The sequence below is a fragment of the Perognathus longimembris genome, chromosome 5 (genome assembly GCF_023159225.1).
Source record: "Perognathus longimembris pacificus isolate PPM17 chromosome 5, ASM2315922v1, whole genome shotgun sequence".
In the NCBI taxonomy this organism is placed as follows: Eukaryota; Metazoa; Chordata; class Mammalia; order Rodentia; family Heteromyidae; genus Perognathus; species Perognathus longimembris.
In genome coordinates, this window is record NC_063165.1 from 272,775 (window position 1) to 290,574 (window position 17,800).

The 17,800-nt window shown below is 46.2% G+C and overlaps 1 protein-coding gene across 3 annotated transcripts in view; it reads right to left on the reverse strand.

Annotated features, from left to right (window-relative positions):
- Nucleotides 1-17,800, reverse strand: part of Pcnt (pericentrin) — a 113,315-nt gene that overhangs the window by 60,379 nt on the left and 35,136 nt on the right. For all 3 annotated transcript variants that reach the window (XM_048346060.1, XM_048346058.1, XM_048346059.1), the window contains exons 14-18: nt 16,052-16,616; nt 14,121-14,330; nt 4,001-4,152; nt 3,182-3,333; nt 1,813-2,045 (exon numbers count right to left, since the gene is read on the reverse strand). In XM_048346060.1, coding sequence (XP_048202017.1) covers nt 1,813-2,045; nt 3,182-3,333; nt 4,001-4,152; nt 14,121-14,330; nt 16,052-16,616 — 1,312 coding nt within the window. The remainder of the gene's footprint in view (nt 1-1,812; nt 2,046-3,181; nt 3,334-4,000; nt 4,153-14,120; nt 14,331-16,051; nt 16,617-17,800) is intronic.

Sequence of the window (17,800 nt, forward strand, 5' to 3'; positions counted from 1 at the left end):
TTTGACCTCAAAAACATACTCCTCTATTCCTATAGAACAGCACCAACACAAGCTTCCCTTGGCTCTCCACTAGGTAGCCCAACTCTGGCCTGGGCTCAAGATGTTTAATGGTCCTTAAGATAATTGCTTCTTACCTGAAAATGTTTCAGAGTCCATCACTTATGCATCTATTCCTCCCACACCAGGCCGCCTCCTCCAGCTTCTAAGCCCTTGAGCACCCATCTCTATGTGTAGCTAAGGGCCACATAACCATGGGCAAACACAGCCTGACAGGGAGCCCTGTCGGACCCTGACCTCAATCACAGCCACCTACCACCAACTGCATCAACTCCAGATAGCTCTTGTATATTCTCCAAGGCTCTGCTGCCTTGACAGGAAGGCCAACCTTTAGCACCTCCCCCAGACACAGGGGAGAGTTTTTAATAAGTAATTTGGACCCATAGCAGCCCCAAGACACTTGCTTCAACACCTGCACCATAGGGTGGTCCTGCAGAAGAAACTCATCAGAGTGAGTTCCATTTAGTCCCATCTGGAGACCATCAAAAGCACCTGATTACAGGTCAAAGGCTGGCCACATGTTAGTTCCCAAGAGAAGACAGAATGTTCATGGGGAGAATGGGCTGAAGAAAAAAGCAGGCAGGAAGCCCCAAGAAGCATCCTAGGTCTCAACACTAAAGACAGAAAAATCACTTAACAGTAATGCTTGACAGAGAAATGCTTATATTTTAACTGGAATAACTTAAAAAGGGGTCACGTTATTGCTTTCCACATATTCTTATTTTATATCTTTCATAATTGCCTAAAAGACTCTTAAGAGTTAACAAAAAGCAATTCTAGGGCTGGGGATATAGCCTAGTGGCAAGAGTGCCTGCCTCGGATACACGAGGCCCTAGGTTCGATTCCCCAGCACCACATATACAGAAAACGGCCAGAAGCGGCGCTGTGGCTCAAGTGGCAGAGTGCTAGCCTTGAGCGGGAAGAAGCCAGGGACAGTGCTCAGGCCCTGCCTGAGTCCAAGGCCCAGGACTGGCAAAAAAAAAAAAAAAAAAGCAATTCTACTTCGCTTTTGTTTTTTTTTTGTTGCCAGTCCTGGAACTTGAACTCAGGGCCTGGCTTCTTTTTGCTCAAGGCTAACTACCACTTGAGCCACAGTGCTACTTCCGGCTTTTTTTTCTGTTTATGTGGTTCTGAGGAATCGAAACCAGGGCTTCATGCATGTAAGGCAAGCAAGCACTCTACCACTAAGCCACATTCCCAGACCGCAATTCTACTTCTTAGTACTAATCTCTAAGTATGAAAACACTGAGTGGAACTGCAATAGTGTGTCATGTAAAAGAAGTGGTCTTGTTTAAAAGTCAATCAAACCGAGATTCTATTTGTCATTCACAGCAAATTTCCTAGAGCAGGACAGAAAAGACTGAAGAACATGCATTAGAACACATATTTATATTTCACATGAGTCAAAATCAAGGCCTGAGGTTGCAACTCAAGTGGTAGAGAACCTGTCTCATAAGTGTGAGGTGCTGAGTTCAAACTCCAGAACTACAAAAAACAAAAACAAACAAAAAAGAAAAAAGAAAGTGAGGGGAGCCTCAGAAAGATCCGGAGGTTTTATTCCCAGATGCCTGGTAGAATCTCTGCTCTTTACAGGCTGCAAAGTATGGCAGAGAATTATAATTAATGCAGTCTCAGGGCCTAACTGAATGCCCAGAAGCCACATGACATCGCTGTGACTAAGCTCTGTTGGTGCACCACTCTGGTGCCTGACTCACCTCTTCACTGGCCTCTACCATGACATGCATTGGGACTCACCTGTCTGGAGGAGTCTAAGGCCATCTCTAGGAGTCCATCAACAGCCATGCCAAGGCTCTGGTAGAATTTCCTAATGGGCTGCTCACATTCCAGAGTACTTTCAGGATTCAGTAAGAAGCTTTCACAGACATGACTGCTAATTTCAGCCACTGAAGACATCTCTGCTCCTTCAGGCAAAGTTCTATCCAATTCTAGCAGGATAGTATCAGACCACATTTCATCAAGTGCTGGAGCTACAAGATAAGCAAATACAGACAACTCTTCCTACTAGTGAGTACCCTGATTAACCCATGAATCAAAGGCCAGCATACTCTTCACTCAGTGAAAATAATGACCCAGCCTCAGTCTTGGGACCAGCATACACTCCACTTGAGGGACACAAAGACCCAGCACAGCCCTAGAATCAGAAGACACTCCAGTCCATAAGCACAGTGATCAAGCCATGCCCCTTAAGCCCTTCTCTCTCTCACACACACACACACACGAATGTTTCTCTGCCCTGTGGTGGACTCTGCTGGACACAAATTTGCAGATTTGTGCCGAGCCTCTTAGAATGCCAAAGGCGTGCAGATGGATGCATTTGCTATGGCATTTTCTGTGTTTCTTCTTTTTGTTTTCTCCCTTGGCCAGTCCTGGGCCTTGGACTCAGGGCCTGAGCACCATCCCTGTCTTCCTTTTGCTCAAGGCTAGCACTCTGCCACTTGAGCCACAGCGCCACCTCTGGCCATTTTCTGTATATGTGGTGCTGGGGAATTGAACTCAGGGCCTCGTGTATACGAGGCAAGCACTCTTGCCACTAGGCCATATCCCCAGCCCCGCATTTTCTGTGTTTGATAGCTGAAGGAAACCATTTGGTCATGAGACTCTCCTCCCTAAATAGAGAGTTCCTGAGGAGACTCATTTGCCCAGCTGCTCTGGGAAAGGGCTTTTATAGTATGTAGGGAAGTCTATTGTCAAAAATAATTAGCTTTGCGGAAATACTAGCTAGGTGCCTTGACTGGTCTGATCCTTTGTGGTGATATCAACAGCAATTCATTGATATGTATATCTATCTGTTTTAATCTTGAAGTTGTGAATTGATTTCTAACCCTATACAAACCCTGGCTCTCCTAAAATAAAGTGTGCATTGGTTCATTCGCCTTTGCATCCCCCGTGTCCTGATTTTCTTTTAGCCCCCACGCAGGGCTGCAACACATACACACACAGAGAAACCCCCAGGATCAGGCAATTCCACATAGGCCCAAACTTCCCTCTCCGCGAGTCTGGATATAGGCAAGGAACAAGGAAGGTGAGGCTCCTTGGAGCTTTCCAAACCCAGGGGCCTACTCCAGCATCCCCAGCCCCTGAGGGACTTATCTGGTGCATGTACCTGCTTCTGGAGCTTGGCCTGTTTCTGTGGCACTCATGTGGTCCAGGAAAAAACCCACACGCTCACTAATCCGGCTCTTCAGGGCAACAGCTACCTTCAGTGTTTCTCCAAACAAACCCAGCAGCCTCCTCAGGGCATCACGGAGTGCTTTCCTAAGACAAGAACCACAGTCACCAGAGCCACTCTGCAGCCTTTGGGAATTCCCTGGGCCCTTTAGGACATCCGGCTGAGTAGCCTGCATTCCACAGAGTCACAGAATACAGGGATAGATTCCTGACTCATAGCAACATGGGAAAAGCCTCCCAGGCATGAAGTAGTACTGCTTCTGGTTAGAGGGAATGGGATTGTAGGGGACACAAGGGGAGATAATGAGAAGCAGGGCTGGCAAAATGTAAAGATTTGGAAAAGCAAAGTGGTAAGTATATAGGTATTCATCACATTCATGACAATCTCTCTCTTTTTTTTTTGGCCAGTCCTGGGCCTTGGACTCAGGGCCTGAGCACTGTCCCTGGCTTCCTTTTTGCTCAAGGCTAGCACTCTGCCACTTGAGCCACAGCGCCACTTCTGGCCGTTTTCTGTATATGTGGTGCTGGGGAATTGAACCCAGGGCCTCATGTATATGAGGCAAGCTCTCTTGCCACTAGGCCATATCCCCAGCCCATGACAATATCTCTTGATTTTTAAATATTTTTAAGTATGAAGAATGTCATGGCCAGGGTCTCTGTCCACTGGATGTCATCATGGAAAACACACTGGACCAGGAGGACATGCAGCAGCAGGGCATCCAGTCAGGCAGCAGCATGCCAGGGACACACTGACCCTTCACTCTGAGACAGGTCCACATCTGCCCTGAGCATGCAGATGAGGGTGGCCCCCTCCTGGTTCTCCCTCTCACGCCTCTGTTGCAGCCTCTCCAGCTCAGTGTGGCACTGTTCTATCTCTTGACGTAAGGATAAGACTTGGTCTTTCAGCTGTTGAGAAAAAGTATTAAATCGCAGTTAAAACAATTAACTGTAGGTTGCTATGGGAAAATTCCATAACTTTCCAAATTACATCTAATAAAAAAAATGACCAAAGGTAAACAATGTATGATAAAGGTAAAAATGGTATAGGTGAAAATAATTAGGGCCTTTTCTTCCACTATTCATCACTTAAAAAGAATGTAAGTAACCACAGCCTGCCCCTGCCACCAAGAGTCATGGAATGAATTTTACAAATAAGAATTCAAAATAACATCCCTGTATCTGTTCGTTCATGATAAAAATTACTTGCCAGGTAAGCAAAGATTTTTTCTTACATCTTTTTCTCTAAAAACAAAGGCTTGGGGACTTGAGATCCTGGTAGTACAGTGAGGTGGACAGGCAGTAACAGGGGCTCCAGGTATTGCTACTATGAGCTCCCCAGTGCTGTCCCACACAGTGACAATGGACCCCAGCAACCTCATGAAGCTTGGAAAAAGCAACAAGGGAAACATACCAGCCAGAGCCCTGAAATCAAAGCATCCCTGCCCCAGCCATTCTCCAGAGGCTAGGGTTTCACCAACAAAACCATGGGCATCTACCATACAAGAAAGGGCAGTGGGGCTGGGATGTGGCCTAGCAGTAGAGTGCTTGCCTAGCATGCACGAAGCCCTGGGTTCCATTCCTCAGCACCACATACACAGAAAAAAAAAACAAGAAGTGGCACTGTGGCTCAAGAGATAGAGTGCTAGCCTTGAGCAAAAGAAGCCAGGGACAGTGCTCAGGCCCCGAGTTCAATCCCCAGGACTGGGGGGGAAAAAAGAAGAAAAGAAAAAAAAAAAGAAAGGGCAGAGGAGGCTATGACAAAACATTGCCACATACTGCAGACTCAAGACTAAGGGCACAGGTAGAAATTTTTCTTGTGGACAGCTTGGTGGAGCCACTGTACCCAACCATTCAGCTCCCCCATAAACAGGATCAGATGTGAACCACCCACTGCATCCAGCCATTGGTTGGAATGGAGTCTCATGAACTTTTTGCCCAGGCTAGCCTCAAAGCCATGATCCTCCAGATCTGTTTCTAAAGTAGCTAGGATTAGAGGCTTGAGCAATTACACCAAGACTTTTGTTTTTCAAATAGAGTCTCACTATGTAGCCCAAGATGGCCTTGTACTTGAGCTCCTTCCTCCGCTTCCTATATAACGAGGATTACAGATGTGTGCTAACATGTTCAGCAAGAGTTGTTGCTTTGGTCAGTATTTGAGTCATAAAACTGGGTAGGTTTTGACAGATGTATCTCTCTAACCTTTTTGAGCCCATGTACTGTTAATTTCAGTAGTTTTGTTTTGGTAGTGGTACTTAGGGCCCCATACATGCTACAGTGGCATTCTACCACTTGAGGCACTCTGTTAGCATATATACATTACAAACACACACACACACACACACGATCCTGGGGCTTGAACTCAGGACCTAGGTGCTATCTCTGGGCTTCTTTTACTCAAGGATAGTGCTCTACCACTTGAGCCAGAGCTCCGCTCCCAACTTTTTTGGTAGTTCATTGGAGATTCCTGCCCAAGCTGGCTTTAAACCATGATCTCAGCCTCCTGACTAGCTAGGATAACAGGTGTGAGCCACCAGCATCTGGCTATGTTTGTTATTTTTTGAGACAAGGTCTTGCTTTATGCCTAGGCATATGATTTGTATTTCCCCACATCAAAGAAATGACAGGCATGCATCACTGAGCCACTGGTCAAGATGGAGGCCTGTATAAACTTTTCTCTCCAGCTGGCCTCAAGCGTAATCCCTCAATCTCAACTTCTCAAGTAGCTAGAATTACAGGCTTGAGCCACGACATCTAACTTATTTCCAGTATTGTTTACATATGAACATTGTGTCATGGTTGAAATGCCTTTTACTATGAGGAAAAAACATCTAAGAAAAACTTTACAAAGCCTATGTTCGCTCATAGAGCCCCATGGAATGGGCAGGGGCTGCACCTCACAGTCTCCTCCAGATCTCTCTTGCATCTTCCTAAGAAGATGAGAAGCCCTGGGCTGGGAATATGGCCTAGTGGCAAGAGTGCTTGCCTCCTATACATGAAGCCCTGGGTTCAATTCCCCAGCACCACATATATAGAAAACGGCCAGAAGTGGCGCTGTGGCTCAAGTGTCAGAGTGCTAGCCTTGAGCAAAAAAAAGCCAGGGACAGTGCTCAGGCCCTGAGTCCAAGCCCCAGGACTGCCCCCCCACCTAAAAAAAAAAAAGATGAGAAGCCCTAAATAGGGCCATCTGCCTTGTGGGGCGCACCAACTGGCCCCGCCTGTTCGCGCCCCAGAGGTGTGTGGCTGTTGAGCCTCGGGAGTGAGGCCCTGAAGAGCCCCGCCTGCCTCAGTCCCTGGGGACGTGCTTGTTTGCACCGCCTCCTGGAAGAGGGATCCCGGTTAGCCCCGCCTGCCTTCCGGTCTAGAACTGGAAAGGCGGCTCTAGCTGGCCACGCCTCCCAGCCTTAAGACCATGTGCAGCAAGATGGCTGTGGGCAGTAACCTGGGGGCAGTCCTGCTAGTACTTAGGCCGCCCCTTAGGGAGGTCCCATGGCCTTCTGCCCTTGACTGACAGCTTGGACCGCCAATCATAGCCCCTGGCTAAGTATGTTACACCCGCCTCTTCCTGCCATTGCCCATACTTAAGATCCGGTCCACACCACTAAACTGAGCAGTCTTGAACTTCTCCAGAGTCGTCTGATTGTCCAACTGCCGGCGAAAGGTTGAGTTGGGCTGAGTGCGGGCGACTCGCGACTCGTTACCTATTCTGGGTTCACCCTCGGCGGGGTGCACTTCCTCGCCTCTCCTGCTGGTTGGGAGAGCACCCGGGGTGCAGGGACCCCTGCACTGCCTCCCAAGATAGGCCACGTCTCTGTAGGTGGCAACATGGCCTAGATCTGCTGCTACTAACCAATGACTGCCCTGATCCCACCAAAACACTGCCAGGGCCTGTGCCATTTCTAGCCATAGAACTTCAGAAATCACAGAACCTTCCCTATGCCTCAGTTCCCTGGTACATCAATACAGCAAGTATGAGTGTATAAACATGAATAGACTGTCTTTTCAGCACTGTGCCTAGCACTCACACACTAGCACAATGAACCCAGGTACATTTAAAACAAATTCAAGTCCCGTGACCCTGTACAGGATGTCAGTCAGAGGAAAGATCTAGTGCACTCAGCTCTCAGAGATCAATACGAGCAAACACACCTACACAATAATGAAGAACTCAACAACAAAAAACTACTCCATTAAAAAATGACCAGACCTGGGCTGGGAATATGGCCTTGTGGCAAGAGTGCTTGCCTCGTATACATGAAGCCCTGGGTTCGATTCCCCAGCACCACATATATAGAAAATGGCCAGAAGTGGCGCTGTGGCTCAAGTGGCAGGGTGCTAGCCTTGAGCAAAAAGAAGCCAGGGACAGTGCTCAGGCCCTGAGTCCAAGGCCCAGGACTGGGAAAAAAAAAAAATGACCAGACCTTTCTCCAGAGATTTACAAATGACCTTAATTAGTACATGAAAACAGAGTAACAAAACTAATCATTAGAGAAACACAAATTAAATCCAAAATGAGGTATCTCTTCACACCTATTAGCAGTGGGATGGCAAAGAAGGGAGAAGGAGATATGAGGGAGGGAAAAGAGGAAAGAAGAAAAAAGGAAAGAAGCGAAAGGGAAGAGGGAGAAGGGGAAGAAAAGAAAGGAGGGAGAAAAAAGGAAAGGAGAAGGGCAAGAAAGAAGGACAAGAAAGGGAAGTTGAAGATGGAGAACAGAAAGAAGGAGGAGGACAAAGGTAAGGAAGAGGAGGAAAAAGGAAGGATGGGGAAAATGGGGAAAAAAAAAGAGCCAGCAGTGGCAACAGCAGCAAGCAGGTCATAGTCACAAACACACTTGTTATTAGAGCTATAAGGGAGATGGAGTTCTGAAGGATCATGATCTAAGGCCAGCTCAGGTAAAAATTCAAATTCAAATTCTGCCTAACTAAAACAAAAAGGGCCTGCCTCAAGTGGTAGATGGTAAAGCGAAAGGCCCCCAGTCCCACTAAACAAAAGGAAAATAAGAATGAGGTAACACTGTTCAAAAAGAAATATACTCATTATCTGACTTATGTAATGGTAACCCCTCTGTATAGCATCTTTACAATAAAGATTTTAAAAAATAGAGAGAGAGAGAAAAACTCAGAGGGGTACTGGTGGCATACACATAGAATCCTAGCTACTCAGGAGGCTGAGATCTGAGAATCACAGTTCAATGCCTGCAGGAACAGGAAGGGAGAAAGGGAGGGAAGGAAGGAGACAAATCAGAACCCTTGTACAGCATTGGTGGGAAAGTAAAATGGGGCAGCTACTGGGGAAACATTTGGCACTTGCTCAAACAGAAAATAAAATAGTTACTAGGTAAGTGCTGCTGGTAACACAGCTATAGTCCTAGCTACTTAGGATACTAAGATCTGACTGTCGCAATCCAGGATATTAAAAACTTGGATTCCATCAGCTTTAAAAGGTAAACATTGGGCTGGGAATGTGGCTTAATGGTAGCATGCTTTCCATGCATGCATGAAGCCCTGGGTTCGATTCCTCACTGTAGCTCAAATGGTAAAGTGCTAGCCTTGAGCAAAAAAGAAGCTCAGGGGCTGGGGATATAGCCTAGTGGCAAGAGTGCCTGCCTCGGATACACGAGGCCCTAGGTTCGATTCCCCAGCACCACATATACAGAAAACGGCCAGAAGCGGCGCTGTGGCTCAAGTGGCAGAGTGCTAGCCTTGAGCGGGAAGAAGCCAGGGACAGTGCTCAGGCCCTGAGTCCAAGGCCCAGGACTGGCCAAAAAAAAAAAAAAAAAAAAAAAAGAAGCTCAGGAGAAGTGCCCAGGCCCTGAGTTTAAGCCCTAGGACTGACAAAAAAAAAAGGTAAACAGGCTTTCTTCCCAAATAATGATATTTTTTCTTTTTTAAAACAAGGCTCACATTGATCCCATTGAATCCCATTAATGAAATAAGCAGACAACCACCTAGCAGGTGATGGCCACATCTCTCAAGCCAGTACAAATGGCCTGTGTGTCAATGACCACATATGACAAGGGTGCAGAGGACCCAGTGGGAAAGGACTACAACAAGCCATATGGCCTCACACAGGAGCCGAAGCCCACCCAGGCAGACCCTGGACCTGCTGCTCAAAAGCAGAGTTGAAGGCACCATTCAGCTGCAGGCTGGCCTTCCCTCTGCACCCCCAATCCTAGAGCAGCAGCACAGCAGGAAAACAGAAGAGCTGCCAGGAGATGCTTGGGGCAGGAGAGGCAGTTCTACAGCGGTGCAGCAGGTCAGGCTCAAGCTCAGGGCCTCTAGACAGCCATGGCTACCAAGTGGGCCCTGACTAGACTCAACAGCTTACAAAGGGGCCCCTGCTGCCCATCCAGGGCATCCAAACCTTAGCAATCATTTCTATTTCCAGCATAGAAAGAAGCTCAGTTCAGTTCACTGTATTCTAAATGATAAGGTAACTCTAAGAAAAGTTGTTTTTAAAAAGGCTTTTTTCTGTTTTCTTTTAATCCTCAGAAATATAGAAAAAATACATAATTTAGTCATAAAAACAATAGATATGCCTAGAGAAGAAAAAAGTAATGGCAGTGCACACATACACAACAAACAAGCAAACAAACACAAGAGCTTCCAACATGAGGATGAAGATAAACTTGCCAAAAGAAGAATTAAAAACATTCAAACAACATCCGGCTCTCCTAACACTTTAAAAAGTTAGTCTATAAACACGTTTAGTATTTATCAAAGAAAACATGGAAAGGCCCTAAACAATCATCACTAGTCACACAACAGCTCACTTCTGTACCCCAGACCTTGCTTAGTGTTACCAACTCAGACCTCATTACTGAAAAAAAAATCAGGCTTACATTTTGAGAGTGTTTCTCACAACCAAACTCCCAAAGGCGTAACATGGAAAGTAACCCAACTGCCTCCAGTGTGTGAGCTAAATGAGCCTCTCTAGACAGGTGCAAAGATATTTGTGGCCTGTAGTGACCATGGCCAAACAGCAAGAACAGCCTGTCCCTGCTATTTTAGGACAAGGGTCCTGATATCCCAGGAGCACCATGACAGGGTTTCTAAAATGCCTGCATAAGGAGAAAGCCTGAGAGGAAGCGTCTCACACTAAGGGGCCAGTCTGACCATCCATGCAGACCCACCCTCACAAATCCAGGGAATGAGGAGATGTTGAGCCAGTGCATACAAGGCAGGCTCTGTGTGAGTTTAGTGTGCAGAGCTATACCTAGAGAGAGAAGGCACCTGGGCTGGAAATACAAAGGAATGAAGGAATGACTGAAGGCTTCTCAGGTTAGGATGGGTCATGGCAATGTCATATGGGAGAAGGGTTTAGGACCTGATGCACTAAGACTGGCGCATCCCCCACTAGGTAGTGGGATGAGAGGTTTGTTTAATTATCCAATGATTTTATATGTTGAAATAAATCCCCACACCCAAAATAGTTAACATAAATAATTATACAGGACTACACCTCCTTTAGCCCAACTGCTTTTCCTGTGAGAACAGTGGAACACAAGTACTCCTATGAGAAGGCATCAATCACACACAAACTCAGACAAAGGGAGAGAGGAGCAAATGAGCAAGGCTGTGCCACACCCCAAAATGTTCAAAATTACCCCCAGGCACTCAACAGTCACCACAAATGTCCCCAAATTCTCAAAAGCATCATGGTGACCCAGAAAACACAGCATGGCTATCTGTAATCCCACCTATTCAGGATGAGGGTCACAATTCAAAGCCAGTGGAGGAAGAAAAATCACTGAGACTTTTGTGTTGAATTAATCACCAAAAAGCCAGAAATTTAGCTTTGGCTCAAATGGAAGAGCACCAGTCTTGAGCAGAAAAATCTAAGGAACAGTGCCCAGGCCTAGAGTTCAAGCCCCACTAGAGAGGGTGGGAATACACACACACACATATCCTAAACATACAATATTTCTTCAAAAGCACACAGTTGGGTTGGGAATGTGGCTTCATGGTAGAGTGCTTGCTTAGCATACATGAAGCCCTGGGTTTGATTTCTCAGTACCACATAAACAGAAAAACCTGGAAGTGGTGCTGTGGCTCAAGGGGTAGGGTGCTAGCCTTGAGCACAAAGAGGCTCAGGGATAGTGCCCAGGCCCTGAGTTCAAGCCCCAGGACTGGCAAAAAAAAAAAAAAAAGAAAGAAAAGGAAAAAACACACAGCTTGCCAGGCACTGGTGGCTCACACCTGTAATCCTACCTACTCAGGAGGCTGAGATCTAAGGATTGAAGCCATCCCAGGCAGAAAAGTCCCTGTGAAACTCTTATCTGCAATTAACCACTCAAAACTTAAGTGGTGCTGTGGCTCAAATATTAGAGCACTATCCTTGAGTACAAAGAAGCTCAGGGACAGTGCCCAGGCCCCGAGTTCAAGCCCCATAACAAAAAAAAAAAAACAAAAAAGCATACAGCTCTTATCACCTCTATAATAACAATAAAGAACATTTAAAAAAAAAAAAAAGCACACAGCTCCAAGAATGACTCTTATAAAACAAGGTAAGGTTAGAAATGTCTACCATTTCTTTTTCATTTCTGTATTGCTAAAGTGATGTACAGGGGGGTTACAGTTTCATACGTAAGACGGTGAGTACATTTCTTATCCAACTTATTACCTCCTCCCTCAACCCCCCCGCCCATGTCTACCATTTTGACTGTGTGAACAAAAAGATTCTGGTAACACAGATGAGAACAGACTCTGAAGAAGAAAAAAAATTGGAAGACAATTGAGAACCACAAAGGATATATATAGCAGAAAGCAGAAAGCTAAGATTACAGGGGTGAGCCACCACCCCGGCAAGGAACAGTTTTAATACTAATTTCAGAAATCAGTCTATAGGTCCCACACAACTATGGAGACAGACTATTAAACTACTAATCTAGCAAACCTAGGCAATTTTTTTAGGTCCAAGACTGGAACTTGAACTCGGTAGCGGAGGCTTTCACTCATTGGCTGACACTCTTATCAAATGAGCCACACTTCCAACCCAGCCTAGGTAAATTTGAGGGCCTTATTTCATGGCTACAAATAAGGTATTCATGGAAGGGGGAGGATGGAGAGTGGTCTAGGAAGTGAGTATAATCAAAGATTCCCTGTACAACTGATTTATGCTAATAAATGTAAGAAAGAGGAAGAGAGAGAGAGAAGGGAGAGAGGGAGAGATGGAGAGCAGAGAAGGAGGGGGCGAGAGGGAAAAGGGGGAGGAGGAAGGGAGAAAAAGGGAGGACAGGGTGAGAAGGAGATGAGGGAGGGAGAAAGGAAAAGGAGAGGGAAAGGACAGAGGGGAGGGAGGGAGAAGGGAAGAGGGAGAGGAGAGAAAGGAGGGAGGGAGGGGAAGAGAAAGAGGAAGAGAGGGAGATGAAGAGAGGAAGATAAAAAGGAGGAGAAGATGGAGAGGGAGGGAGGGGGAGAGGGAGAGAGGGAGAGAAAGAAGGAAGGGAGGGAAGGTATTAGTATGTCCTTGTTTATATAAAGCCCCTTAAGATAGTCATCACAACAAACTTGCAAGCATTATACATATATCAAATTATTTGTGAGGCATTAAACACAAACTTTCTCTTTCCATTTCTAGAAGGCACCAGTATTTCAAATATGAGACTACTTGGGCCTTGGGTATCCAACCAGGGTCCTCAGGTAACTCCAGAAGTTTCTCCAGCCTGCATGACAGAGGGCATAATTACATGTGCATGTACATGTACTTTGTGTGTGTATGACTATGCATAGGGGCAACATGTACACATGTATGCACATGTGCCTGTGTATGTGTGTATCCATACATGCTACTGATGCACATTCAGCAGGCAGACCGGGGACTATCATGTAACCTCAGTGCATAGCCTCTGCACAAGGGAGACCCTGGTAGTGAATGTTCTCTGTACAGATGGCCCACACAGGTGACAGGGCATCAGTCCCTATAGCCTCCCAAGTATAAAAGAGGTTCGCAATGATTTGTTAGATTTTGTCATGAAGCTGCCACATAATTTGGCATAGATAAACTTTACAAAAGAAACCAAAAGGTGTGAAGATTTCCAAGAGTATCTAATCATGCTCTGTGTTAAGCCCCATAGCAGTTTGACCCATACCATCCTCCTGCATTCTTCCATAGATATGGCACCAACAACTCAACTGTGGCCTTCTTGTCAATCTTGTGCCATTGCTGGCAGCAGCAGCACTTTAGTAGATAGCTGCCACCCACCTCCCCTCCTCATGCCTCTCATGGACTTAGGTCAACTCATGCTTAGACCAAAACAGTCATCATCGCCAGGCACTGGTGGCTCATGCCTGTAATCCTAGCTACTCAGGGAGCTAAGGATTATAGTTGGAAGCCAGGCAGGGCAGAAAAATGCATGAGACTCTTATCTCCAATATACTACTCAGAAAAAGCTGGCAGTGGCGCTGTGGCTTAAGAACTCTGTGGTAGAGGCTCAGGGACAGCACCCAGCCAAGCAAAAAAAAAAAAACACACCAACAATCAAATCAGTCATCATCAATCCCTTTGGCATTACACTATGAAATGGCCTTTGGGATAGAATTATTGTCCCAAGAGTCATCTGGTGCCTGTAAGACTAGGCCAAGACTCTGCTCTCCAGGGGTATCCATGAAGGGAAGCTGGCAACTTACTGTACAAGGAGACCTACGAGGCTTGGAAGAGCTAGCACTTTGACGTTACTCTATGTGGAGCTGAGGTTCTCAAACAGAGACTTCAATATCTACAACCAATGGGTCGACATGGACCCAGCAATCCATGGACTGCTGAGTGCGGCTGTAATTCTGACTGCATCGTGACCAAAGTTCTGAGGTAGCCTCCATGGTAGTGTATCAGAACACATACTTGCACAACCCATCCCTGCCACACACTGAACACTCACCTGAGCAGCCTGTCCCTGCCCCTCCTGGGGCCTGGCCAGCTCTGCTTGTAACTTCTGTGTCTCAACTGCATGTACCTCTCCCAGATGCTGCAAAGTAGCCTGGTGCTGGCCCTCTAGGAATAGGACTTCAGTGTCTACCCTGTCCAAGGCTGCAACCTGATCTTCTTCCAGCAGGCACCTCTGATCATGCAGGGCTAAAGCCGGTAACTCCTGACAAAAGAGAATCTGTCACCAGTGCACTGTGGCTCCTATAAGGCCTTGCCAGGTGGGGCCTACAATTAAACTCTGCCACCAATAAAGTTCATTCATGTGTGAAAAACATATTTTTGGCCAGGCTCTGGTGGCTTATACCTGTAATCCTAGCTATTAAGGAGGCAGAGATCTGAAGATCATGGTTTGAAGCCAGCCAGGACAGGAAAATCTGTGAGACACTTACCTCCAACTAACCACCAGAATACCGGAAGTGGCGCTGTGGCTCAAAGTGGTAGAACACTAGCCTTGAGCATAAAAACTCAGGGACAGTGTCCTGGCCCCTAGTTCAAGTCCCAGGATCAACACAGAAGAACCACACACATATTTTCATGTGTGATATGCGTTTTTCAGCTTTTTTAATGTTCTATTAAAACTTCATTTTCTTTAAACCAATGAACCAAGACCTATTACAGGCTTAGATCTACAGGCTGAAACAAGTGCCACCCTTAGAATCTGTCACTTGTGACTCAGTCAGGACAAGAGACACTGAGGCAGGCTGTGATGTGGCTAAAAAAGGGCATGTTTCATCCGGGGCCTCCTAGTTAGCATCAGATAGTTCTGATTACAGTTGAAGAAAGGAGTGAGGGGAGAGGAAGAGAGAGAAAGACAGACAGAGACAGAGAGGGATTACAGCTCCAGAGAGATATTATAGGTCCATGATCTCTGGATGTCTAGATGCTACAATGATGCCAACCCTACAAGCAGGGAGACAGTAACTGGCGTGGCACCTGTTCCAAGGGCTAGCACACTCTATTGTCATATACACTACCAGAGTAGCCACATCTATCTCAGAAAGCCAGACTCCCACAGGCCAGCGAATGTACAGTGTAGACGCTAAGATGGATTTTAAATTAGACAGATATGGCCTATTCGTGATCACAAATACATGGATTCTGCAGATGGGTGCAGGCCAATGGAGATTGAGCCAGAAATTCTCCTTCCTGCAAAACCTCAAGTGCCTGCCATCAGAACCATCATTGCTCTTGAAACAATAAAAACCCTTAATTTCAGGAAATAACAATAAAAGGGAGACCAAGACGCTGTATGTACAACACAAAAATAAGATCTACCTACTTCATGCAGAGATACAGATGAGCCTCAGGGAGACCCTTATGTATATGGGGCACACTGTTCCCCAAAACACATACAGGAAACTCACAGTTCTGAAACATCTGAAGAAAGACCAGAAGTTACCAATGCTGTCAACCATTTGTGAGACTCATGGACATGCACACAAACACACACAGAGATGTGCAGATACACAGGTATAGATACATAGACCCAAGGGTACAAGACAGACACATGCAGCTAACTTAAGTTTTTGTTTGTTTGTTTTGCAGGTCCTGGGGCTTGAGATCAGGGTCTGGGTGCTGTCCCTGAGCCTCTTTGTGTTCAAAGCTAGCACTCAACCACTTGAGCCACAGTGCCACTTTCAGCTTTTTCTGTGTATGTGGTACTGAGGAATTGAACCCAGGGCTTCATGCATGCTAGGCAAGCACACTACCACTACGCCACATTCCCAGCCCAACTTACGAGTTAAACAAAGATGTAAGAAACACACAATGACATCAAGACATGCACACAAATGTCTATACAGAGAAATAGCCAACATGCAGCCAATACACATAGATAATGTGCAGGTGTGCCCTGGACCAGAGGAAGGAACTCTTGCAACTCACCTGGGGTCCACCCTGCACCTCGACAGGCAGGGCTGTAGGTGGCTCTGAATGTTTAGCACTCGTTTCAACTCTCAGATTGTCCTTTATAGACTGAAGCTCCCCATCATGTTTCACTTTAAGTTTTTCCAACTCCTGGGTCAAAATTGCTTGGTGACAAGAGTCCTTTTTCTGCAGCTGTTCTGTAAGTTCTACTTGCAAAAGCTCAAGAGCCTTCCTATGCTCATCCTGAACACTCTGAATGTCAGCCAGGTAGCAGGATTCCAAAGCATCCAGATTTGACAAGTGTCTCATCTCCAGAGCACTGATTTCGGCAGCATGTTTCACCTGCAATTCAGCTACACGAGTCTCAAAAAGCACCCGTTCCTCACTCTCCAGGGAAGTTCTCTGCTCAGCAAGCTCAGCCTGGTGCCTCTTCTCCAGTTCTGTCCTTAATAAGAGAAGCTGCTGCTGGTGTTCCTGCTGCAGGAGCTGGAGCTCATGAGTGTGTTTCTCCTGGGTATCCCGCAGGAAGGCATCTTGTTCTGCAGCAAACTTCTCCATAATTTCTTTACGCTCTTCCAAAAACCTGAGGAAACAAACACTCAAGGTGAACATAGGCAGCTAGACACTCACACTGCATCTCCCCCTTCTGAATCCTGAACCACACTCTTTCACAAAAGCTGCCTTGGCCCTGGATTTGAACAGACCTCAGAGAGAGTCTAGGGCAAGCCACATGAAGCCTAAGAAGTTCACAGGTGAGGGCAAGAGTTGACAGGACACAGGGAGGACACAGCAACCACCGGAAATCAAACAGGCATCTCAGTAGGACCATAGACAGCAGACTCAACACTGGAACAACAATGAATCAAGGTCCGTGGCCCTCTCTGCACCAGGCCATAGGGCTACAGAACAGCACAGTGTCCCAAGAAAGCAGGAAGGTTTAATTCTCACATGCGCAGGAGAAGCACTCCTGTGGAACAGGGAGCTAGCAGACCTGATATTGTTAGACAAAGTCTCTTATATTTGTAGGCCTCCCACAGATTACCTCACTGAGCCTGTCCATTATGTGGGAACAGTAAGGTCGCTTCAGGTTGGATATCTGGCCCAATTTGGACTGGATCTGAACTTGATTTGGGGAGGCTAGAGCAGAATTCCTAAATATCCTTGTGATGCCAGGGAAGGCAACAGAGGACCAGGAGAAGTCAAACCAACAGCAGGTCCAATGGCTCAGTGACAAGGAAACTTAGGCTTCTATAGGCCAGACCAGACTAGCAGCAACAAAGGCAAACAACTTCCTTACATTCTAAATTTATCTAAAATTTCAAGAAATTAAGTTTTAACTAAAAGATTTTTAGTTTATATGCTTAAACCAACTGCTGGTGGCTCACACTTATAATCCTAGCTACTTAGAGGCTAAGATCAGAAAGACTGCAGTTCACAGGCAGCTTGGGCATATATAAGCCTCCTTCTCAACTACAGTTCTCAACTACAGTTGCATGGTAGCCTTAATCAGAATGAATGCATTCTTACAGGCCAGCCTGGACAGAAAGGTCTGTGAGACTCCATCTCAACAGAAAGTAGTCAAGTGTAGGAATGTGCCCAGGCACAGGAGGCAAGTCCTTACCTAAAAAATAACCAAGTGCAGATGGGCACCTGTGGCTCATGATTGTAACCCTAGCTACTCAGGAGGCTGACATACCCATATCCTGGTTCAAAGCTAGCCCAGGCAAAAAAAAAAATCTGAGACTCTTTTTTCCAACTAACCAATAA